Below are 26,875 nucleotides of genomic sequence, written 5' to 3' on the forward strand. Positions count from 1 at the left end.
GTTTATGCGAAAATGTTAAGAAGTCAAATTCATGTAAAATATGAGAGGGAAGACCAAATATGTTACGATGGTACTGTCTCACTATTTAACCTTGTGGTCACTGATCCCTGTATCTATCCTAACATTCTGCTCTGCATTGTTTTGTAGCTACGAGGTCTAACATGTCGACACCACCATTTATACTTCATTACACTTTGTTGGTGAAATATTTAACATATAAAATTTTGGCAAATCAAAATTTCATGAACCAATACCTAAAAGCATTCCTCACAACTCGTGTCCTGTATGTTGTTATGTAGATGTGATAAATCTGTAGTCAACATTTTGCAAGCGCTTTTCTACGCTAGTCCCATTAGGTGCTGTGAACAATGGCACACTCAGTCCTAGTTGCACATTCATGGAATAATGTTCCTGCTGGTCAGTAGGTAGGTAGAAAATGTGTATTGAGTTAGACTCATTTGTCTCAATAATGGAACTCCTGATCTGAAAACTTATCAGCGACAAGACATGTTTTAAATGAAAATTAACTTCAACAATGTCAATTCTAATGATGGAAGCTAAAGAATTTTTATATTTAAAATAATTATTTAAAATTGTTTAAGCCCCTAGAAACTAATTTATTGGACACCAAATTGACAATCAAGACAGTCAGGTTCAAAAATGTTTGATTTCTCACCTAACATTCTTTATTTCAATAAAAACATTCAAATTTAGACAAGCCATTCATGCTAGTAATAATTTTCTGCACAGACGTATGCTCAAAGGATTAAGTTCAAGATCAGGTAGCTCATATATTCAATTGCCATCATCAGAGTTTGCACCATAATAACAAAATTAACCATGCTATATTACATAGAGAAGCCAGTGTCGTAAAAGTATGCTCTGATGTATCATTACCCATCTGGATGATGGCGATGGCACCGGACCTGCTGTGGATGCCTCAGTCACTGAAACTAATGGCTAAGCAGCCACAAGTTATACAGGGTAGAGAGAAGGCACTCCAGAGCCAATGGGGAACAACTTACATATCTTTTGAATCTTCATTCTTCAGTATTCATCTTTTAAATTTAAGTAACCAAGAAAAGAGTTTATATTCATTTATGGTTCATAAAATGCATGCCAAACTAGTGTAATTCATTAACTGAAGTCCAGATGCTCAAAGGGATATGTTCAAGTTCTATAGCTACTATAGACTCAAATGATATGTAAGTTGCTCCCCATTGGCCAACAGCAATGCCTTAAGCTCCAGAGTGCCCTCTCTCTACCCTATATAACTTGTGGTTGTTTAGCCATCATCCAGATGGGTAATGATACAAATACTTTCACAACATTGGCTTCTCCATGTAATGTAGTACTCCTACTTTTGTTATTACAGTGCTACCTCTGATGGTGACCTATAATTAAAAGGCCGAAACCAGTCAGAAGTTAACTTCTGCTGAGAGCAAGACTGCTTTTAAATAATTTTATCACAATAAGACTCCAGCAATGTTATATCAAATTTTGAATGAAAACTGTTTTCTACTAGCATGTAGGCACTGTATCTTTTATTGTTATGTATACAGGTCTATTATTACAGTTACATAGGTTTTATGCACTATGTAACAATGATTTTGAATTCAATTACTTGCATACAAAGCAACATTTGAAATTAAAAACAGGAAGCGTTTTGCATGTACCAGCTACACTGTCTTATTCATTAAGTGAGTGAGATCTTATTCATGTTATTCCATTCGCAATGAAGAAATAATTTAAGTCGATAATTACTTCCATCCTCCACACAAAAAGATTTATATACCATCAATGACAAATAAACATCATGCTTAAGACACAATATAGCATCAATTCACATCCTGTAGATATGTACAGATACGACTAAGACTGAGGGGGAGGGAGAAAGGGGGGGGGGTAAAATGTATTCACAGGGTAGTCACTCACCAAGGACATGAAAACAAGGAGGATGTCAAAAGAAAAAGAGTAACAAATAAAGTAAGACCCCCAGAAGTCAGAATTTGAGTGTAACATGGGATGATTACCAAACATGAATAGAAATTCTCTGTGATTGTGAGATACCTAAGGCCTGCCGTTAAAATTGAATTAGAAAGTAACTTATTAACAATCAGTCAATTTGCAAACATAACTCTACCTTCAATTTTTATTTGAACAGTCGGCTACAAGACAGTGGCTGCAAAACAACTGTACTTACTGAACAGCTCTCCATAGACAATTCAGATAGATAGTCATAACTTCATGTTCTAGCAAGAATCATACTATGTAACAATGAGAACTCTTTCGATTATTAACACATCAAAGTCGACCACACTTCTGGAGATTTATGACACATTCTGCATGAAATGTCATATTATCACAAAAAAAGGCTCCCTCACAAGACTCTTCACCCATAGCACAACAGACTCTTCATCCATAGCATTAAATGAATCATGTTAGTCAAACAAAATTACAATAATAGTCAGACCCATTTGGTTTGCTTCAATATAACTAATAAAAATTACAAGCAATTTGCAAAATAACATAAGGAATTTTATGATGACAATCATTCTTGTTCATTTTGTCGCTGGTGTTACGGACAATGCATTGAACATTAAATTTCAAACATCTATAGCAAAATATTTTAAGTAATAAATCTGCATTCATATCACTTTTTACAGAATACACTGGAATTTAAATGTGAAAGCGCTACACTGATTAACTTCATTCCTCATCTCGGTGCTCATATTATTTACCATATACATAATATCCTTCAAAAATATATGTAATCAAACAATGGAAAATCCAGGATTTACAAAAATATATGTTAAAATAGTGATAACATGTCATTCTTTGAAACAACTAGCAAAACATACTAAACTGAGTAAATGTACATAATATACATAATGTTCAGCAATCCTGGGGACTGTAACTGAGACAGCCATCTACAAATATAAATTAAACTGTCTATATGAGTGCTAATCTCAGGAAATATTGTAGAGATTTCGATACAGTGTTCAAAAACAGGTACACTGATTCAAGAGGAAGGTTTCTGTACATAATTTATTACAGCTATACCAGACAGGTCATATGGCCAAAAGTACTTGGTGCTACTCATGCGAAGCCACGGCAGGCTGCTAGTTTCTTGTTTCTAATCCAGTAAACTCTCATTCCCATGATGCTTGCAGCAGGAAAAAAGGACTTCATTTGCTCTACTGATGGTGCTTTTCTTCAGATGGTTGTGAGGCAACTTGCTGAACTGCCATAAATTCTAAATGGCAAACATGCGGCATGTTGACATGCTTCATAAATTAATGTAGTGAATAAACGTAATGCATTTGTTTTCAGCATGGCAGAATTAAAACAATTGGGGTTATGGAAACTAGGCATTTGTTGCTTTGTTGTTAGCATGATAATGAATGGACAATGATCTTATAAGACCCATAATGTATGCCAGCAAGTAATTATACTTTGTGTTCAATATGAAGGCTCACTCCTGCAGTATAAAATGCAAAAGACAGTGTGTAATGTATTTTAAGTAATCCTGAATACAAACTGCTGATACCAGAATCAAAAATTTGTGACAAATGTTATAAATAAGACTGTATTAGATCACAAATTAAAGACTGTTTTGCACATCAACCTTACTATCATACATTTGTTCATTTAAATTGTTTTTAAAATTTAACAGTTCTCTTTCGAACTATTCACAAAATTCAATTATCTTGAGGTTATAATTACATGGCTGCCACTCAGTATTATTGAAGCTTCTGAATGTTTCACCTCAAAAAGTGATCAGTTACATGCTTTCTGAATTCATTGCATGTAATAGTATTGTTTCAATATACTACAACTGCAATATTGACTGCAGTATTTTATATATTTTTATACTATTTAACAAAGAGGTGCATGTCAGAGGGTAAGATTAACAGAAGCAAACTTCCTAACAACAGTAGTTAGCAATAACACAGTTAATATGCAGCATCTCAGCTGTACTAATATAGGTACACCATTGAAACACGCTAGTTGTCTAATATTTTTAATATAAAAATTCATCAAAAAAGGGCATTACAAGACAGGCCACAGGAACAAAACAGAGCATACGGAAGTCCATATGTAGAGTTTATTTTGACATTCTGGTTCATCCAGGCTGCTATTTCAAGTTTTGTTTCTTTTTTTTCTGAAATTAAATTAGTTCCCAAAAACAAAACATTCATTTACAGGTCACTAGGATTTCACATATATCGAAAAATACGATAGCTTTTGTAAATAGGAACTTCTAAATGGTTCATTTCACAAAGAGGCATAGAAAGAAGAGAGAAAAACAAAAATATCAAGATAGAAAAATAACAATAATGTTTACAGTAACGACAACAACAAACTGTAGCAAGAAGATACAAAGTAAAGTGTCTTATAAACATTAAAAACAGCACCAATGTGCAACAAAATTGGGTAAATTAAATATATGATGACAAAAGCAAAGTGAAGCATGCAAAACATGTATATCAAACACTATGTTAAGGTGTGATTAAAAAGAAAAGAAAGAAACAGAGAGAGAGAGAGAGAGAGAGAGAGAGAGAGAGAGAGAGAGAGAGAGAGAGAGAGAGAGAGACTGTTTATCTTCTAAAGTCCTAGCCTCAGATCTGACAATACTTTGCTCAGTACATAATTTCCTATAAGGAAACATTTAGCATATCAAAGTCACAATAATGACATAGCAATGTATGTACATAAAATTTTCAAAATTAATAATCTTACAAAAAGTGATGCAAAACAACTGCAATATAAACAAACAATCCTTATCACTTGTGATTTAACATACGATTTTTCTATGTCTAATTGTGTATTCACATGTTTTAACACATGAAAATTAATGCAGGTAACATGTAGCTATCGAAGTACGATATCACTCTTATGACTTCTGTTGTACAGGTAGCTTTTGTACTTTCCTCTCACTGTAGGTTAATTAATTCCATCAATCTAACCTTGGTCTCTTGGCAAGATGAGGTCCACATGTAACGGGGTCAGAATTTTCATCTGGCCAGATGCCATGCAAGCCTTCTCTCATAAGATTCTCTGCTTTCTTTCGCATTAATTCATCCTAGAACAGAAAAAATATTTTAAGTATACTCCAAAGTCAGCTAGAAAAATTTAGGTTTTAATTAGCAAGCTTTTCTTTCAGTTACGGACATGGATCAAAGGAGAACAGGATAAGAACTTTTACCCAAATAAGAACCAAAGGGCTCAAACATACAAGTAAAAAGGGCTCAAACATACGGGTAAACTATACACAGGAACAAAATTGCGAGCTGAGAAGGGTTCTCCCACCTCTTGCCCTCCATCCTTTGATTTAATCTGGATTAGTATACGTTTCTATGCTCACACAATGTCATGATGTAATTTCCACCACAGGTGCTATTCAGGTAACATTGTAAGAAGCAATGGCTGCCAAACAAATACCTATGATTAACAGGGTTTATGTGGCAATACGGCACTTCGTTCCTGGTGCTGCTGCTGGCATGCTCTGTTGCTATCCACTACAGCATTTGCTTGTCTCTGCACTGCATGGAACCAAATGTCTGAGGCCAGCTGTGATTTTCTTCGAATAGTATTGCTATTTTTGTTTGCAAGTTAAAACGATTAACATAAAAGCCCAACAAAGGGTGTTACATGTCTCCAAACTCAAGGACACTGCTGTAAGAGGTGACATCCTATCGACATCTCAGACTGCAACAGAAAAAGGTATGTGATGTTTCACTATGAACTGTACAGAGAATATTTGCAGAACTATGGGCAATGCAAACTTGTGGTCAAGAAACAGAGTTTCAATCTATGAGAAAAGATACTAGTGGAAGGAGATATGTCATGGATTTGGACAATTACCAGAAGGACGCCTTCATTGTACTGTACTGGAATTTCATGATTGTGATGAGTATCCTATAGCCAAAATATAGGTAATAGTTTAAATGACAAGGCTGTTTCCACAGAGGGCACCATTTGAATGCAAGAACTTTGAAGTTTTGGGATTTATGAGCAGAAAACACAATGACAGAAGATCTATTCTGATGGGGAGATGAAATATTGTAGCACCCACAGCTATTTTTCTGAGAAAAATACATATCAGTAAAGACAATCATCATCACAATATATTTATCTTGGTGAGATCTGGCTCAATCAAAATTATGCCAAAAAGCACTTCTGGCAGGATTCAAAGGCACTGGGAGGTTGAAATTACCGACTTGCAAAGGAAACAGACTTCTTATCTGTTGAGCAGGATCATCTGAATATGGCTAAAAAGAAGTGCCAATCGAGTAATTATAATGAAGAAAGGAATAGTGATGCATTTAAATACTTTTTTTTTGTTTAAAGATTTAATACGTGGTTTAGAATAGCGTGTGATCATTATGGATAACACCAATTATCATACCAGAAAAAAAGGAGAATTTTATGATTTAAGTACAAAGGAGGAAGACCTTGCACAATGGTTCTAACAGCGAAGTATTTCAATTTCAGGCTGAACACAAAAGCAGAAGTGTTGGAGGAAGTCAGGCGAGATTAGCAACTTACGAAAATATGAACAACTTTATAGAAGAAATGGACCACAAGGTTGTAAGGTTGCCCTCTTACTACTGAAAATACAATCCCACAGAAAATGTGTGGGCCTTAGTGAAAGGGACAATCGCAACAAGAAATTGCACATTGAGAACAAGAAAGTGCAGTATTTACTGCAGGAAGCAATTGATGATGTCACAGTGGAAATCTGAACTGAGTGTATACGTAAGGCTGAAAATCTACAAGAAAATGGCTTTCTAGAACAATGCATCTCAAAAATGTTTGTTGAAAGTATTGTCACTGCTGCAAATGACTTGTCAGTGTGTGGTCTTCAGGACAAGTGAACAGCAATAAATTGTGTTAACCGTAGCATTTCTTATTCCTTACCCTCTCCGAAGCTGTGAATACTGTTTCCTCTCCATGCTCCCTTTGCTGTTGGCACCCATTTCCTCTCCACCCCCAAAAATTATCAACATAGGGCAAAATATCTGCTAGGCATACACAGTCTTTGCTGGTTTGTTTGTCAGTCTTACATGCGGGGAATAGGAAACTAGTGTTTTGCTTTTCACCACTGTTAAAACTAACATGCTATGTTAAAAAAATTCCTAACTGTTCACATAATCAAAACCAAAAGATATTTATTATATAAAAGATGAGCATTAATAATATATTTGGCTGTAATATAGTTTCTAAAACACACAAGAAAACATTAACATGGAGAGGCTGCTGTTTCGGTAGAACATTTCGTAAGGGGTCCATGATCCCTTACAAAGATATGGCTCACATAGGTCCATGGCAGGCAGAGTCTACTGTCAAGTGCCATGAGAGATAAATAGTGAATGCAACAGTAATCGGAGCAGAGCTGTCAGCCAGTGAGTAATGCGTAGGGTTATATTGGCTGAATGTCCCTTCTCCTACCAAGGGTCAACTCTCAATAAAACTGAATCATGATACGTAATGTTACTGACAAGTGTTAAGACAGTTTATAGTGTGCTGAATATTCACGTTCATGTCAGCCATGCCGGCAACAGATTGGATTGCAGTGAGGATTGTGTGTTACCCACTGTTAAAGCAAGTGATGATTTACCAAAACATTGAACAGTGCTAAGACTAACCATAGCTAGAAGTGCTAGTTGAAAGTAGTGTCTGCCTCAAATCATGTCTAGTTATAATAAATAACTTATCAAATAGTGCACAATATATTGACATTGATTATTTCAAAAACCTCTCTTCATTTGTTTAACACTGTTGAGCAACCACACATTGATTAGAAATGATGCCCAAAGCAACTAAACCTTATTAACACTTACCTATTAGGTCCCAACCTAAAATAAAGTGATAAAAAACTCCCACCATGAAGAAACCGTAAAATGAGATCAACCGCCAAGGCACTGTCAGCTACCACCAGGGGTAGCGAGTCAGGAAAGCTAAGAGTCTATTGCAGGGTGGTTAAGTTGGGACAATCCAGTAAGAGGTGAACCACAGTCAAATTTACTTTGAAAACAAAGCTTTTTGAACCACAATTCGCAATATTTTCCTGCACTGTTGGACTCATTTCAGCAGTCGCCAAAAAGCGCCAGACAAGAAGCGTCACCGCGCTTGCCCAGCTACGGTGACGTGGGAAGCCCGTATGCTCTTACGTTTATAACATCGAAAAATCTTTCTTACATCATGTCATAAAAGAAACAAGACACCAGAGGATACTCCAAGAGATTTGGAATTTCGTGAACAATACTAAAATACATAGTTCGCATTAAAATGCACATTCGTATGTCCAGATTCCCAATGACATAAACCTTGATCCGATATTACGCTTTTCGGTGTGGTTTTGGGACATACATTTTCTTGGAGTACCAGTACTGTATTCATGTTTGGTTTTCTATTATGGCATAATACCATACATGCTAGAAGATGAAGCCGTGCACTTGAAATGCAGTGAACAGCTGAAACTAGACAATACTGTGGAATTAAACACTTAGTTTCAAATACATTAACTGCCTCAGTGGGAAAGATTAATGAAAGTCAAATTTCTTTAGCAGACAAAATTAACCTTATTGTTCTGCAAGGCGATTAATGCTTGACTGTCAGAAAGGTGGAAATAAAATAAAATCTTAAATTAGTAACATATTTTGGCCTTCTGTAATTATGTGAATGTATTTTAATCCACTTGATAGCTCCCAGCCACAGAAATTCGCCTTGTTTTCATTTGACGTGAGAGCAGTAAACGAAAAGGAAACTGAAAAATCACAAAATGTAAACACACTAACTCAGACTGCTCTGTGGGGGGTAGGGGGGGGGAGGCTTTTCAGAAATAAGTTAATTTTCTGGTGCATATCTTTCTGATGAGCCTGATATATATCTTCAAAGAAATGCAAAACATGTTATTTGCTCGTAAGTGAGCCGAAGTGCAGTGCCACACCTCTTCAAAAAACATTCTTATACCACACGTCACTGTATTTCGCTATGTGGAATGTGTATATTTTGTTATACCATCAAACTATTTTAGGACAGTGGAAATTAAAATGTCCTTTAGTGCCTCTCCAGCTCCTAGTCGGCCGATTTGACATCTTGCCCCTTTTAAAAATAAAAATAATCACTATTAATACTGGATGGGATTATTTGTAACCGGGACAACAAGAACTCTTCAGAAAATCTGGACTTTTTATTGCCTATTAGCTAATAACTTGCTCTTCTGTGTGATGTAAAATTAAATATAGGGTACCTAAAACCAGTAAAGACAAGAGACAGACAAGACAGTACACGTTTCTTCAATCCTTAGATCCTAGCAATTTTTCTCTCTGATATTGCTGCAGCTTTACATGGTGTGATTTCCTTTCTGTGAAAGAACTATTACCTCATCAAAGTTCGTCAAACGTTTTGCTACATGAAAAATCGAAATGTTGTCGTCTAAAACTGAAAATGCTGTTAATACAAACAGTACACGAGACTGGCGTGGTTTCTCGATCTGATTACATCTATTTGTCACCGTGTGCTGGATAAAACAAAATAGGCCTTTCTAATATTGCAGCAGTTTTAACACACACCAAATAAGCAAGACTGTTCTGGCAATAATTCACAAAGTACCAATACAAAAATACCTATCTGGCCTACTACAATCAAAAAGCTTTATATTAGGAAATAGTTTCACATTTCATTCATATGCACCAGTTTTTCAAGCAAGACTAAAAAGTAGCAGAACGAAATTTTTGTATAAATTTGGAATCATATTCTTCCATAATTTGTGTCGTGTCCCGTTTCTTCTCCTTCCTCATTATAATGATCTTGTCATCACTAATTCTATAACTATTCCTACCACTGTCAAAACTCAATCTCTGGTTAACTTTACTAACCCTGCCACAATAAAATCACCGGTTTAGTTATCCAGCGATTATCCTCCAGTTAGGCATTATTACGAGTTGGTACAATGCATTTTCCATGCTACTCCCAGAATGGAACTTAAGTGGCTGCTAGCCGGGGACTACAATTGGCCCTGTCTGGTGCATCGACCCGGCAAAAAAATTTGTCAGAATTTCACTTTCTTGGATACACCGTGAAGATAATACATAATCTTTCTTTCCTGTTATTCATGTTAGTCATTTATTTCCACTATGGTAGTCTGAATCTACGAATTTCACCAGTAATTATAACAACGCTGAACATTTGCAAACCGAATCAACCACATAAACAAGCAGCGGCTTTATTTCGCTCAGCTTGTATAGCACTGTCACATTTTGTCTGCAGGAAAGTTAACTTTTAGATGCAACGAGGATTCACCTGTCAAAGGCATCACGTACACTATGCACGTATTCAAAAATCAACTTACGATTAATTCAGACATCAACTTAGACTGTGTTCAAGAAATTCCAAAACCTAGCAGAGGTGCGTGTCAAAATCATATGAATAAAACGATAGCCCGACGTGCACTGGATGCTAGGTGCTTTGTGAAACAAGGTTTTTTTTCCCACAAGAATATGAATTTGCCACCCATCCACTAGATCCGGGACTGCTGCCCACGCATGAATCTGGCAGCTCAGGCACAGCAGTAAAATTTTTCTGAGTATCCCATGTGGCTGCTTGCTGCTACTGCTGCTTAAACAACCAACAGCCACATTTCAGCAGCCAGAAGCAGGAGAATGTATTACTCATACATGACTCAACTGCACGTGTGCATAACTGCTTAAAAGAATCAAATGTAAACAGTTGTGACGTCACGCTCATTGGAGGCAATTTGTTGATATGAAGCGCTGCATAGTCTTACTAAAGCCTTTGACACATTTTGCTGTTGATAGATGCTTGTATGTGCACTGTGTTATTTTATATGGCACCTTTCCTTTGCAATTTAAGTTTGTCATTTTTTTTCTCTCATTCATGTTTTAATTCTGCAGTAGCAGGATTCTTTATAGTATCAGTTCTTACCAGTCAAAATTACAAAAATTTAACTGAAAACTAAAACAACGAAAAATTGCCAGAATTCTAAAAAATTCTGCAGATTTTTCCCAGTTTTCTTCCAGATTGGAAAATTTCCGGGGATTTTCCTGGTTCTCCTGGACCGTATACACCCTGTGTAAGCATAACTAGTGTGATCAGCAACCATGGAGCCATCAGTATAAATCACTCCTGAATCCTGGAATGAACTGAGGAGACAGTAGAATTGGTGGTGAAGGGCCTCCGGAGGGACAGAATCCTTTGAATTGATTGAGAGATCAAGACAGAGCTGTGGCCGAGAGATGCACCACAGAGGAGTACATGTATGAGCACAGAAAAGAGGCGGTAAAGGGAAGTGCTGGATCTCGGAAAAGAGCGACTGAATGCGGGCTGCCATGGTAAGCCCACATGGTGGCCATCGCTGTGTGAGCTTCATCTCCATGTCTGGATAAAGGAGACCATCATTAGGGTGCTTTGGGGTGCAGCGAATGCAGAGCACATAAGATATCAGCTGTTGTTGGCACAAAAATCGCAGCGGTGGAATCCCAGCCTCTGTGAGACGGCTAATCATGGGGCTAGTCCAAAGGCACCAGTCACAAGTAGTACCCCACTTTGGTGCAAGGGGTTTAGTATCCGCAATGTCAAAGGTGCCGCAGAACCATAGGCAAGACTCCCATAGTCTAAACGAGACTGGACCAGCGCTTTTTAAAATCACAGTAGAATGGAGCGGTCTGCACCACAGGTGGTATTAAAAAGACATCTACGAACACTGAGATGTAACCAGCACGTCCTCTTCAGCTGGCTAAGATGAGGGAGCCATATCAACCGGGCATCGAAGATCAGACCCAAGAAGCGATGGATGTCCACCACCTTGAGGGATTGGCTATAGAGGAACAGGTCCAGATGGGGACGAACTGTACGGCGACAGCAGAAATGCATGACACACGACCTGGCACACCAAAAAGTGAAAACCATGGAAGAGAGCCCAAGATTGTGCCCGGTAGACGGCATTCTGCAGCTCCCATGACGGAGGAAGCGACATAGATACAAAAATCATCAGATTACAAAGAGGGGGACACTGTTTGCCCAGTAGCCACCACCAGTCCATGAATGGCTACTAGAGAGAGAGGGACACTCAGCACGGAACCCTGTGGACCCCCATTTTCTTGCCAATGGGAAGTGCTTGTAGAAGGAACCAACTTGGACCCAGGAAGAGCAACAAGAAAGAAAGTTACAGATAAAAAGAGGGCAGAGTGCCACGAAGGCCCCATTTGTGAAGGGTGGTGAGGATGTGGTGGCGCCAGGTGGTGTCGTAGGCTTTATGCAGGTCAAAGAAGACTGCAATGACGTGCTGCCGATGGGCAAAAGCCGACCTGACAGCAGACTCCAGGTGGACCAAGTTATCCACCTTAGAGCGGCCACAGTGAAAATCACCTTGAGTCGATGGCAACAGTTCATGAGATGCAAGGATCCAAAACAGCCACCCACTCACCAGGTGTTCAAGGAGCTTGCAGAGGGCGTTTGTAAGGCTAAGTGGACAGGAGCTATACAACTGAAGAGGCTTCAACACCGGTATAACAATGCTTTCCTGCCACTGGATAGGAAATACCCCCTCACCGCACAGATAGTTGAAAAGGGTCACTATACGATGGTGGCCAGCCACCGATGAGTGTTGGAGGATTTGGTTATGTATCTGATCCGGTCCACGAGCTGTGTCAGGACTTAGGGCGAGGGCACTAAATGGGTCATTATAATGCTCCAAGCAGCGAGAAACAAAAAATCAAAGGCAGTCGTTCTGAGTGCTCTTTCAGGAGGAGAAACGTGGGCAGATACTGAGTCGATGCAGAGGCTTGGGCAAAGTGTTGAGCAAAATGCTCTGCAATAATGTCCGAATGGGTAAGGACAACAACACACACACAAATTCCTCCAATGCCAGTAGGAGGCGGATGCATAAAAATTCAGCTGAGTTTCGCCCAGACTTGTGAAGAGGGGGCGTGCAGTCCTATGGCAGCGACATATCATCTCCAGCAAATCCGTTTCAGAAATTTGATTAGTAAATGGGCCCAGGCACGGAATCATTTAAAGACCAGAAGCAGAGCAGTATAAGGATGCCGCCTGAAGTGTTTAAGAGCATGACGGCGATCTTTTATGGCCGCAGCAATTTCTGGAGTCGACCAAGGGACCATAATCTGACGGGGGAACCCGAGGAAGAAGAGATGGCTGAAACAGCTGTGTAGGCTCATCAATACTGCCATGTGGTAGTACAGGGGGGACGATAGCAGAGGAGAAGGCACCCCAATCAAATTTAGAGAAGGCCCACCTGGGAGGGTGACAGAGTGAGATACACTGAAGGAAGGTCAAAATAATAGGGAAATGATTGCTGTCACGTAAGTCATCGTGGACACTCCATTGAATGGAGGGAAGAAGGCCAGGACTGCAGATGGAGAGGTCAATGGCAGAGAAAGTGCCATGTACCACACTAAAGTATGTGAGAGCACCGGTGTTTAGTAGACAGAGGTCAAGCAAGCCCTGCCAGAACAGCTTCAACTGCCCTGCCAGGGCAGTAGTCGTGTGACTACCCCAAAGAGGGTTGTGGGAATTAAAGTCCCCTAGAAGCAGGAAGGGAGAAGGGAGTTGTTAAAAAAGAATGGTTAGGGCAAGGCATGTGGGCGGCCTGTCAGGCGGGAGGTAGATATTAAAGATTGTGATTGGAGTGGCTGAGTGGCCAGATGGACCCTGACAGCAATTGCTTCCAGAATGGTATGGAGGGGAATCCATTTACTAACAATGTTCCTGTGGACCAAGGTGCAAACACCACCAGAAGCCCGCAAGGGGCCAATTTGGTTCTGACAAAGTGCGGAACCCACAAAGGGTGGATGAGTAAGAATTGACAAAATGAGTCTCCTGGAGAGCAACACAAGCAGCAGAGTAAGATGAAAGACGGGGCTGCAACTCCAGGAGGTGATGCAAATGTCCATTACAATCCCACTGGAGGATTCTCAAGCTGGAGTCCAAATGGGAAGTGAATGGACCGGAGCCAGTCACACCACTGAGTTACCATCTGTCACTTATAAGGATAGGGTAATGTCCATATAGGTGGGGTCAGACTGTTGGTTCATTGGCTGGAGGAGGGGAAGGCAGCACCTCAGAGGGGTACTGGAGGGGCCTCGCCCTTGTTCTTGTGTTTCTGCTTCTTCCCTAGTGAAGGAAGAGAAGGGCAGACTGCAGCGAAGTTAGGCTCGGAATTACACTGGCGGCTGCCAAAGAAGGGGAGCGCTTCTCCGGTGGGGGGGCGGGAGAGCAGCACCTGGAGGGGTGGGTATGGGTACTGATGGGGAGGCGGAAGGGGAATGGGAGAGGGAGGGTGAGGAGGAAGGTGTGGGCTAATGAGGTGGGGCTGGGAAGAGGAGGGGGTAGGAGAGGGAATGGACGAAACTGAAGCAAAAATGGAAGTTATAGGCATGGGATGTAGCCGGTCACACTTTCGACAAGCCGCGGTGTAGGTAAGTCGATCTAATGTCGTGTACTCTTGAACCCATCGTTCTTTCACATACACCAGGCATGCTGGCGAGCCTGGAGGATGCTTCCCATTACAATTTATGCACACTGGCAGGGGAGCACTCCCCTATAGTCATCGCACAGGGGATCATGGGTACAGTGGTAAGACGTGTCCAAACTGTAAGCATTTAAAGCATCTCATCGGTGGTGGAACGTAAGGTTTTACACCATACCGATAACAGCATCACCTTGACCTCCTCTAGGAGGGCATCCCCCTCAAAGGCCAGGATAAAGACACCTGTACAGTGCAATTGTTTTTAGGGTCTTGTTGGATACAGCAGATATATCAAGCTCCTTGCCACTCGATGTTTGCACGGAGCTTCTCGTCAGTCTGGAGAAGAAAATCCCGGTGGAAAATGATGCCATGAACCAAGTTCAAAGGGTGGTAGGGTGCAACGGAGACTGGGACGTCACTGAAATGGTCACAAGCACGCAGGGCTTCAGATTTGAAGCAGAAGATGTCTTTATAAGCAAACAACCAGATTGCATTTTACTCAAGGATGCCACTTCGCCATACTTATCTTCTACCATCTCCATGAAAAACAAAGGCTTGGTCATGGGAAAAACTTTCGCCATCTGTCCCGTTATAAATCAGGTACTGAGGGAAAGGTTTCAACCCAAGCCAGCGAGCTTGACCCTCTTCCCAGGATGTGGTCAGGGAGGGGAAGGCCAAAGAATCAGAAGGAGCGTCATGTCTTCTGTCACTCTTAGAGACAGCCACAGAATGGCCAGGATGTTGACACTTGTCACTTCATGTGCAAGGTGATGTGCAAGGTGTCTGCCCTAGTACCACCCACTCTGACCAGGGGCTCACCCCGTGGGTTGTCAGGCATAGTGGCCATTGTCGGGAGTTATGATGCCCCAAGTGATGAGCATCAACTCCTTGGCATACATAAGGCGTTAACAGCCAGGTACTTGCAGTGTGATCCCTGTGTTGTCAGGGGGTTCAGCCAAGTGGGTGCTTAACAGCCCCACCACACAGACTGGCTACCTACTGTGAAGGTGACCTAGCAGGAAGGGGGTCAGGGTGCAAGGGGAAAAGGGAGGGGAGGGAGAGAGGAGTCTACACTGTGAAAACTAGATTGGGAGTTCATCCCCAAATGGCTCACACTGAATAGAAAATGTTGGAACTGGAGGTCAGTATCCAGAGTAAAATATTCCCCCAATCGGATCTCCAGGATGGGACAACTTGAAAGGAGGCAAAAAATCAAAATGAGAATTGGTACCTGGAATTTTAGAACTCTGCTACAAGTACAAAAACTAGAAAACCTTAAGAAAGAGATGGGAAAGAATCATATGGACCTTGTAATAGTTTCTGAGGTATGATGGAATGGATGTGGAGAGTTACAGTCAGATGAATATGTATTGTACTACTCAGGAGGAGAAGTAGAAGGAATGAATAGAGTGGGAATGATTATGACAAAGGAATTGGCTAAATGTGTGGAATATGTGGACTGCAAAAATGATCATGTTGTTGATGTAAGGCTGAAAGGAGCATAAAAAGATTTACTGATTGTCCAGGTGTATATGCCGACTTCAGAACATTATGATCAAATTTTAGAGGAAACGTACACTGTAATAGAGAGAATAATGGACAAAAATAGAAAATGCTGCAAAATAGTAATAGGAGACTGGAAGACCATTGTGGGAAAAGGGAAAGCAGGAAATGATGTAGGCAGTCATGGTCTGGCAAAGAGAAATGATAGAGGTGAATGGCTAATTGACTTCTGCAGGGAAAGGCAGCTGAAATAGGCAAATACATGGTTCAAGAAGCACAAAAGGAGGCTCTACCCTTGGATAAATACAGAAACCAAATCAATTGTATACTGGTAGAGGAAAGATACAGAAATGGAATCAAGAATGTACACGCATTACCAGGTGCAGATATTAATAGCAACCACAACTTACTTGTGGCAGAAATAGAAACGAGAATTTAAAAAAAATTAAGAAGGTGACCACAGTGAAGAAGTGGGATCTAAAGAAGATCCAACAAGGAACAAATTACAGAAATGCTGTCATGTGAATTTCTTAACACATTACAAGACAAAGAACCACCTGATAATGTCAATGAGTACTGGATTATCTGAAACCAGCAATCAATAAAGCAAGACAGCAAAATATAGGATATGTAAAAGGGAAAATGGCAAAAAACTATGGGTCACAAAAAATGATTTCGAAGATGGAGGAGAGAAGAAAATTTAAAAACAAGAACACTGAAGATACAAGAAATGTGTACCAATGGTTAAATAATGAACTGTGAAGAGAAATGGAGCAGGCCAGGGAAAAATGGCTAAAAGAGGAATATGATGCAATTGAAGAACTGGACAGAAAGGGAAGATACAACTAACTATACAACAGAGTGAAGACTATGACATGGGATCAAAACACAGCAGGAAGGGCTGCTATGGAAACTCTGAGTAAAGACAAAGAGGTACTGTACAAAGATCACAGCGATGTTCTCCAGAGATGGGAAGAATATCTGAAAGAGCTATATGACACAGATCGCAAATCAGAAACAGTGTAAGTGATGACGGAAAAGGACCAACCATCAGGTACAGATACAATACCGGTAGAAATATTAAAATACTTGAACCAAGATGGAATAAGAGGAATACTGAGGTTATATAATACAATTTATCACAGTAGTGAACAGCCTGAGGACTTTCTGACAACATAAATAAAAAAAAGGAATCCTGAAATGCAGTGAGCACAGGACAATCAGCCTCATTTCACATGCAGCCAGAGTGATGTTAAGAATAATTAATAAGAAAATATGAGACTTGAAAAGTTAATGGACAAGAATCTTGCCGAGGAGCAGTTTGGCTTTAGACAGAACACGTGCACCAGAGATGGAATAGGGCTCCTATGAATTTTGGGAGAAAGGTTTACAGAAAAAGGAAGAGACCTCTATATGTGCTTCATCGATCTAGAAAAGGCATTTGACAATGTGGCTTGGGGCAAGCTGGCGACTATAATGAGGGAAAAGAGAGTGGACTGGAAAACCAGAAGACTTGTAAACTCTTTACATCTGGATCAAAAAGCCTCAGTTTAAGTGAGAGGAGAAAGTACAAACTGGATCAGACTAGGAAAAGGAGTAAGACAAGGACACTATCACCTACCCTTTTCAACCTCTACTTGGAAAATATAATTGACCAATGCTCATTTGATGACAAAGGAATCTAAACTGGAGGAAGAAGAGAAGGGTGCTTGAGGTTTGCTGATGACATTGTCCTTCTAGCTTCTGGGGCAAAAGAATTGTAGGATTTAGTTGGGCACCATTGAAACTAACGGAAAAAGACTATGGAATGAAAATTAAAAAAGAATTGGTACTAGAAGGAAATAAAGAAATAAAAATTATGCTGAATGGAGAAATATTAGAACAGGTGCAAATTTTTAAGTATCTTCGAAGCAGGATAGCCACAGACTGGAAGTGCAGCACAGAAATTAAAACAAGCATAGCAATGGCAAAAAGAGGCATTTTATAAGAAAAGGAGAATGTTCTGCAGAGAACTGAGGAAAAGTCTCATAAAATGTTTTGTATGGAGTTGTTGTTCTGTATGGCACTGAAACATGGATTTTGAAGCTGTCAGTTGCTCAAGAAGGAGTACATTATTCAGCAACAAAAATCTTTGATCATTTGCCCAACAACAAAGTATCTGACAGGCAGCAGATCAAGTTTTAAATCTAGATCAAAATCATTTCTTTTTGACAACTCCTCTTATTCCATGGATAAGTTTTTGTTTCAGAACTGGTAAAAAAAAAGTACACCTCTAAATGTAGTTGCATGTGTAGAACTAAAAATTCTAATATTAATATTAGCACTATTCATGTATGTATATATCTTGTAATCTGACTTGTTTCACATCATATCGATAAAATACTCTGGAAAATAATCTACGGAACACGACGTAACTAAAACTAAAAAACTAAGAAAGGCTGGAGGCTTCTGAGGTGTGGACATGGTGGAGGAGGATGGAAAGAATAAGTTGGATGGACAGAGTAAAAAATGAAGAGGTACTGAGAAGAGTGGGAGAGAAGAAAGAGAAATTGGATTGGGCATATATTAAGAAAGAATGACGGACTGACAAAAACAGTTTTAGAAGGTTATGTAGAAGGGAAGAGGAAGCGAGGAAGGAAGATATTCAGATACTGGATGACGTGATGGACGGTACAACATACAACAGCCTTAAGAAGGAAGCAATGGATTGCAGAAAATGGGGAGGCAAAGGGTCTGCTAAAATAGCAGAAAACTGACAGTGATGAGTACACTGACTTCGCTCCAGACCCTGTGTCCAACATAGCTAACCTCCAGTTTTCACTTTTGAGTAATAATGGGCTGTCATTCAATCTGCAGACATTCAGAAACTTAACTGAACAGGGCTTCGGCAGAGTTTAAATTTCATTAAAGTAAATGTAGGTGTACACACACACACACACACACACACACACACACACACACAATGTTATGTCTGCTAATATCAAGGTTGGGCTGACAGAGTTTGAGAGACCTAACTACGAGCTCATCGGTACCTCAAGTCTGTGTGTGTCCAGCCAGGAATAGTCCTCAGAGAGGAAGAGCACAAAAGAGAAATCACAATGAACATAAATGTATATGAGAAACAAGAAAATCAAGAGATAAAAACAAGAGGGGTAGAGGGGTGAAAGGGTGAGGGCGGGAGAGTGTCTCCACCCAGAAAGCTGCTGGAAGCATCTTGGACACGTTACGTGAGGGGGGACGCACCCTCTCTGCCCAACTGGTGCTTCCACACCATCTATCAGCACAAGAAAACCAACTACGTACACAAGTTTACTCAGGAAGGAGACTGACAACAACAAGGTGGTAAACCAATGACAGCTGTAAAGTAATAAGAATTAAAAAGGTGGAAGAGTAGGAGCTCAGTCAGATCACCGCAAGTGCAGCCATGGACCCTCTGGGTCGGAGCAGGTGACAAGGCACGACTCCAATCCTTAAAGCAGCTAATGTCGCCTATTTCAGATGAAGGAGTGAAACCACTTTCACAGATAAAATGTACAACCATATTAACTGCTCTGGTGTCATCCACTAGCACCAGAGGTAACAAATCAGCAACTTTAATGTTCTGCTGTATGGTGCCCAAACTAGGTCAGTCCAGTGGGATGTGGGCCACTCTTGAGACGGGCAACACAGCAGACAGCAGGGTGGATTCTCGTGTCGGAGGATGCGGTTGTGTGGAGGCCAAGTGTAGCCATGTGAAGCCGACAGAGCAGTGAATTCCCTCCAAGAAGCATGAAGGAAAGACTGCCACATGGATGCGCTCTCTTTTATGGTCCACTGTTTATTTGGAGAAACCAGGGCACATCAAACCATACTCCGAGCCTCCAACATTTAACAGCATAGTCGGCTAAAGATGGGGCTCCAGTACACCCATCTCCATAGTTGGCACCCTGGTAGCAAACTTGATCAACTGATCAGCATGTTCATTCCCTGGTATCCTGACCATCCAGCTTTGTGGAAGCCATACAGGAGATCATGGATAGTCACAACTAATCGGTGTCGAGGGCAGCACCAGTCAATAGCCTTAAGACTACACAGGGAGGCACTGTCGAATAAGAGTACCTCACCACTGAAAGAATAAAGACAGCTGAGGACTCAAGCAGTGGCAACCAATTCTGCAGCAAATACACAAACTGCATTCATTCAGCAGGGAGTGTAGTTCACTGCACAGGGCATTTGTGTAGTCAGAAGTGGTTCATCCATCAACTGTGAAGCCGTCAATGTATAAAGCTTATGACTGTGGAAATGTGTCAAGGGTGCCCCGGAACAAGAGGTGAAAATCCAGGAGATCTACACAGTCTTTTGGTCCAAAGGATAGCTCAAGACAGATCCGAGAACTGCAATCATGACTCCATCCCTTGGTCTCTGTTGTGGAAGGTAGGGTATGGAAGTTCAGATGCTCAGAAGACCATTAAATCGGTATTGCATGAGCAGCAGCTGTTGCAACCGGATTTGTAGGGGTGGGGTTCCAGCTTCTTTAAGTAGGCTCTACACAGCCTAGTCCAAAAGGCACTTGTCAGACCCCACAATTGTGTATCAGGTCCAGCATCAACCATCAGTGCCATGCCATATGCCAGGCTCTCATAATTAAGACAGGACAAGATCAGAGCTTTGTGTAGCTGCAAAAGTTGGTCTATGCCACAGCTGGTTTTATTGAGACAGTTAAGAATAGTAAGGTATGACCAGCACGTTCACTTAAGCTGTCAAACTGGGCATCAAAGACCAGTCCCAAAAAGTGATAATCACTCACACTGGAGGTCATTAAGGTAGGCTTCTGCTTCATTAAGCTCGGTAATTACTGCAATTCCTATTTCAATCATTTGTCATTTTCCAGTAAATATTATAAATGCAAATACACACACAGCTATAACCTCATCCATTATTCCAAATTTCAAATAAGCAAGAGCTTTCTTCAGAACAGTGATGGACAAAACTATCATGTAACACTTCTATACGGCACCCTTTATATTTGGAAATTCACTGATCTGTAATCCATAATCCAACTATCAAGCAGACCAATGTGAGTGATAGAATACATACAAGGTATTATTGTGGTTTGGGGCATATATGTCAACTGAGTGATCTCGACAACACCAGTTCCCATTTGCAGTTTGCAATGGTGGCTGTATTTATGCCTATGTGTGTGTCTTCATTTGTGATATCCACCTGAAAATAACCAAGCCTCGAATGTACAATAACCACAAGCAATTCTGACAATTGTAATGGTTACTACTACCTTTAGCATATTGTATTGATGTCAACATAAAATAAAATTTCTTGATGAGATTCTGATATCCCGGACTGATAAGTCTGAAAGCCTGCCAGAACACGTGGACCTAGGTGACAGCCACTAGGCAGCACTCCTAATATTTGTGAGCGCTGCTGTCGCCACCTCAGCACTTGGTGGAAGCCATGCCGCACATGCCAGCATATTGGTATGTCCATGGCAACATAATAAACATAGTAGTGCAGGGTTTAGACATAGTTCATGTTCCAATTGCCCTCTTGTACTGACTACTGTAGTCAGGGTTGCTTTCTTCATGATATTGACTACATCTAGGCTCTCAATTCAGTTCACCCTCCGGATTTCTCATTCTGTCATGTTGTCTCCATTGTCTGTCCACATTGCTGTTGTTTTTCTGCGATTTTGGCCACTCACCATCAACACAGTCAGCTGGTTGGTCAGCGTCTTCTGGTTGTGTCCGATTCCAGTTACTATAGTGTTTGCCAGTTTTACTGATGCCAGAAGCAATTTTGAAATATCAAGTGTCGATTTTAACTTATCTTTATTATTTGAGTGGCAAATGTGCACAGAGAAATAGTATAGTGAGTATAAAACACAATACCATTTAGTAACAAATTTGCTGATACAAGAATTTTGTTCTAGAAAGGAGTTCTGTTAGAAATGTTTTGGATAATTTTGGCTGAAGAGTGAGAGTAGGGATTTAGATTTTCAAGGAGGACAGTTATAGCCCAACTATGTGCTAAAGGATGTCATGTGACAAGATAAAACAATGCATTACACTGCAAAAATGTGGGCCTCTAATGAAAATGACAGTGGTGCAACAGTCATAAATAGGCAAAAAGTTTAGTAGTGCTACGTTATGCAGATAACATATAGGAGCTATAATAATACTACTACACGGATACAACAGCGCACACTTTTTATTCTGCTCAAGGCTGTACAAGCCAGACAAAACTGCAAATGTGGATCACGAGCTTGGTCTATGTTGACCTTCAGTGATGTTCTTTGTAGTGGCAGAGTGCCCACAAAGCCTATACTCCCTCTCCCTAAGTAGTGACCAGCAAAGTGAGAAAGTTGTGTAGAGAGTGGGTGCACCAAGGTAACATGGAAACAGTGTGGTAGTCTGGGTACCATACGGACACAGCAGATGTTTTGTTGTCAGTTGGGGTGTCAACTGAGAGAGGCATGTATGTTGTATAGCATACAAATAATAATCTTGGAGTCAAGCCAGCACATGGTGGGGATAGCTGAAGTATGAATGTGTGGTGGTGTCAGAGGTCAGACCTGAGGCGGGGTTGACACGAAGGCCAGGTGGAACACGACCTGGAGAATGCAAGTGTGGAGCCATAATTGTGAGGATACCACTGGGCAAAATGCTGGAGGTGACAGCAGCAGTATGAACATTGTGTGTTAACCTTACTGTTTTATGTAAGTGACAGGCAATACAGTCATCCAGAATCGACAGTCCAAATGTTGCCCCTCAATAATGAGGTCGTTTTCACTCAACCTGATGATGATGTATTCAGTATGGAAATTGTGGACATCAAGTCACAACTAATAGGTTGGAGGCACGCATGCAGTAGTGGGAGTCATTGAGGGAGCAGTGGGGCCAGTTTGGCTGGAATCCTCATCCAGTAAAGCTTCTTGCGGTGTCCACGTGAACTTAAAGACAGTTAACAGATACTGTTTTAGGCCTGACATTTAAGAATATCTAAAACATATATTTATCTCTCCCTCTTGTGTGTGCCCAAGTACAGGGCTTGTAACACTACTCATACCGTGACGTCACGTAACACGACGAACCTGGTCAGTTGTGATTGACATGGGAAAACCGAAGTGCGAAATCCAGCAGTCAATAAAGGCTTTGATGGTGGACTTGGCCATATCATTATGCGGTACCGCTTTTACCCATTGCATGATGTGGTTGTTCATTGAGAAAATGTAGTAATAGCCTTCGGAGATGGATTGGGGTCTCACAAAGTCAACGTGCACAGGTTGAAAATGTCCTTTTGCGACTTCAAAGTGACCAAGAGACAGTTTGCTCTTTTGGCAGCACAAACAAGCATGAGTCCAATGCTTACAATCCTCCTGCACATTACACCAGTCACTTACCCTGTGTTGTACCAAGTTACATAACTGTTTGAAGATGACATGGCTGAATGGATGGAGCCTAAGAGAATCGGATGGATCACACCCAGGATAGGCTGAAATTTGATCCATAGCTTCATCAAGGGGTCATGGGAAAGAGCTTGTAAGTACTGATCTTGCTGTTGCACTTTGGCAAAATGTTCCTAGTCAAATTAGAATGACATGGTACTGGTGTACGAGATGTACTCTGCCATGACATTTTCGACACCTTTCAGATGACATACGTCTGTTGAAACCGTCGGGGGCAAAGTCCTTCAGCAGGTTTTGGATAGAGTCAGCACACGGACAGTGGCCTTGGAAATAATAAGAGGGCTTCCTTTGATGTTTTGCCACACATAATGTGCTGCTACCCAGATTGCTAGTAGCTTTCAACCGTATGGCGACTACTTGCATACCGAACGCAACAGCTTACATGAGAAAAATCAGAAGCTGCTGAGCGTCTCCCCTTCCCCCACCTCTTGTTGCACGACAGTGCCAACAGCAGAGTCACTTGCATCAACAGTTACAAAGAGCTGGGAGTTGGGGAGAGGGCTCACCAAAGCAATCACTATGACAAGGCAATCTTCAATGGGTTCAGAACAGACTGAATCTCTGACATCCACATAAGTTTGCGTTTGACAGTAGTACTCATGCTGGTGAGTGCTTGAGTGTGTGGCACCTGACGCCAAACTGCCTGTGGGAGGTACCTAAGATAAAAAATTTACGATGCCCTAAAACCAATGCAGTTTTTAGTAGTGCTGTAGTGGTAGCTGTTGTTGAATGGTATATTTACACTGCAGTGTAGTGCAAATGCCAAAGGCAATTACTGCATACCTGAGAAGTTGTCAATTCTACCCTTTGAACACAACTCCACTGTCAGAGAGCACATCAAGAACTTGAGATGCAAGTTACGGAAGTCACTGTATGACAATAAACTTAGGATATCATCAAGATAGACATAACAAAATGAAAACTTGAACAGCACACCATCCCTAAAGACTCAAACGAGCCACTTTGTGAATACTGTCTGGGAACATATGGACTTACAGGCATACTATCTTGCAGTCAGTGCGATTATAAACACAGAGCTGTTCACCAAATAATAATTGAAATCCTGGATGTTCTGAACTGGGTAGCTGTCCACTACAGTGCAAGAATTGACAACCCTTCCATCACAGCACAACCTGACAGGTCTATCTGTTCTTTGGTGGTGGTGGTGGTGGTGGTGAGAGTTTATCTGCCACTGCCACTGCCACAGCCTTGGTGGCATGGAGTAAATCCAGCAGATGTCTACATGGTCTGTGATGCACAGGTGGGGCCACACATAGTGATAATCTTATGAACTATTCCAATTTTAATAGCACACTGCACAAACTAGTCTTGCAAGGAAGTGCTCAAACACACATTGGGGGTGAGCAAGTGAAAAGCACAATAATGACCTTTGTGACCACAGATAGAAATTGTGCTGTGTGTGTGTCCATAGATGTCAAAGGGATTCAGTGTTGGCACTGTGCAGAGGGACCAATGGGATGTTGGGATCGACTGGAGGCAGAAAACATAGATGGTCAAGTTGACTGATAAATAGTGTGAAGGCAGCTGGACATTTCTCTGAGTGGTGGGAGGTGCTGCGTACAGTGGGCCAAACTATCAAGAGGGTATGGCTGATAGCGCGTGTGGCAGAGCGCCCACTAGTTATGTGACTCAACATGCCGCCAGACAGATCAGTATCCAAACGAAAGTGATGGAAAAACTCTGTGCCAAGTAATCAGCAACTGTATAACTGTAAATGTACAGGTGTAAATGTCATCAAAACAAAGGTCAAGAGTGCAGGTCCAACATCCATAACCTCAGATTATAGTCATTTGCTGCACAAAGCTAGGTGACCTGGATGGAATCACAGATGACGAAGAGGCTGGCAAATTGCTGACTTCCGAGCCGGAGTGTTGGCTGCTGATGCTGTCAAGTATAAAGAGTCATCATCATTGTGAGGGTCTAGGTAATTCACATATCCTATGTGGCTCAGTGCGCCTCCAGCAAACAGTGTGTCGAATTTTGGAAGCCACAGGGTGAATGACAGTTGCAAGCAGATTTACCAAAATCTTCATAGTACCTGGAGAAGCAATTCCATGCAGACACGAGTGCAGAAGTGGCGGTGTGATGCAGTATGTGGGTGGGTGGGGATGGTTGTGGCGGCACAAAGGTCTCCACTTCAGCGAGGCAAAGTGACATTAGAGTTAGTGGAGGTCAGGTGAGGTAGCCTCAGGTCATGGTAGGTGGCAGGTCAGCTGTGTTCCCCCTGCAGTTGTTAGTCATATTCAACACCATTGTTGTCTGCATTCTTAATTCATTATCGATGTTGAACAATGGAAAATATTCTATCCGCAAGATTGAGTTATACATCTCTTTGCAGCTATTACTCATGGGCAGCTGTTGGCCATTGCACTTATGCGGACAGCTCATGATCCATAAGATCCATACGGAATGATCAAGAATGAGGTATAAATCAATTTCAGTGCTTAATGAACACTACAGCTCTGACAATTCTGTCTCCTCTCTTTGTCATGCAGTGTAACTGTTCCTCCACAGAGTGAGTGAGGTAGCAGGGGCGTGCAGATTTATTGTCAGTGGATGGGGTGAGGATGATATTACTGATCGTATCCACATGGTGACTCATGTGCTTAAGCAGTACAACAAATTTTGAGCTGTCACATGAATGATGCCCAAAGTGGCAAATAGGGTTGGTTCATCCGGTCAAAAAGATGGTGGCTTAAAATGAGTTCACTGTTCAGTAGAGGGAAAACGGCTGTGCAAGTAGTCTCTGTACATGGCATGACTTGATACCAGGTAGGCGAATTGTTAGACAATCCAGCAAGCTGCACGTAAGCAAGTGTGAATGAAATCGCGTGTGGCACGGAAGACACCTTGCCCAAAGTGAGAAAATACAAACCAACTGGTTGGATTGATGTGGCTCAGAGTTACCCCTGTCTGTGTGTGAAATGGAGTCCATTGTAAAACAGAGTAGTTTGTCCAACACACTCCACTGCTCATTCCTGGTGCACTTTTGTGGGGGTGTATCACGGTCACTTTTGATAACTTGAGATGCTTGAAGGTATTTTCTGTAATTACAGTTACAATAGTACAAGAGCTGCCATCCAGAAGCATCAATTGGGCAGCACAGTGAGGGTATGGCAGAAGGATTGTAGCCATTCAATAACTGTAAAAGTTCCAAATTAAACGTGAACAAGGTCATCATAGGTCACCAAGAAAATGCTACATAAAGTGGATAATACGCAGAAGGCATAAAATACTACATGGATTTAACAGATCACACTTTTTATTCTGCTTATGGCCGTATATATATAATGACCCAGATGTAACTGCACATACTGAAGCCATTAAATGAACTAGCTGTCAAAGACCAATGATTGTTGTAGCTGCAGAGGTCCAAA

At 41.1% G+C, this 26,875-nt stretch overlaps 1 protein-coding gene across 1 annotated transcript in view; it reads right to left on the reverse strand.

The window, feature by feature from the left end:
- Positions 1 to 2,134: 2,134 nt before the first annotated feature.
- LOC126326589 (ovarian-specific serine/threonine-protein kinase Lok-like) overlaps positions 2,135 to 26,875 on the reverse strand; it is a 158,880-nt gene continuing 134,139 nt past the window's right edge. The window contains exon 8 of the mRNA XM_049995774.1: positions 2,135 to 5,086. Coding sequence (XP_049851731.1) covers positions 4,961 to 5,086 — 126 coding nt within the window. The 3' untranslated portion in view covers positions 2,135 to 4,960. The remainder of the gene's footprint in view (positions 5,087 to 26,875) is intronic.

Source organism: Schistocerca gregaria, chromosome 1 (assembly GCF_023897955.1).
Source record: "Schistocerca gregaria isolate iqSchGreg1 chromosome 1, iqSchGreg1.2, whole genome shotgun sequence".
NCBI classification, from domain to species: domain Eukaryota; kingdom Metazoa; phylum Arthropoda; class Insecta; order Orthoptera; family Acrididae; genus Schistocerca; species Schistocerca gregaria.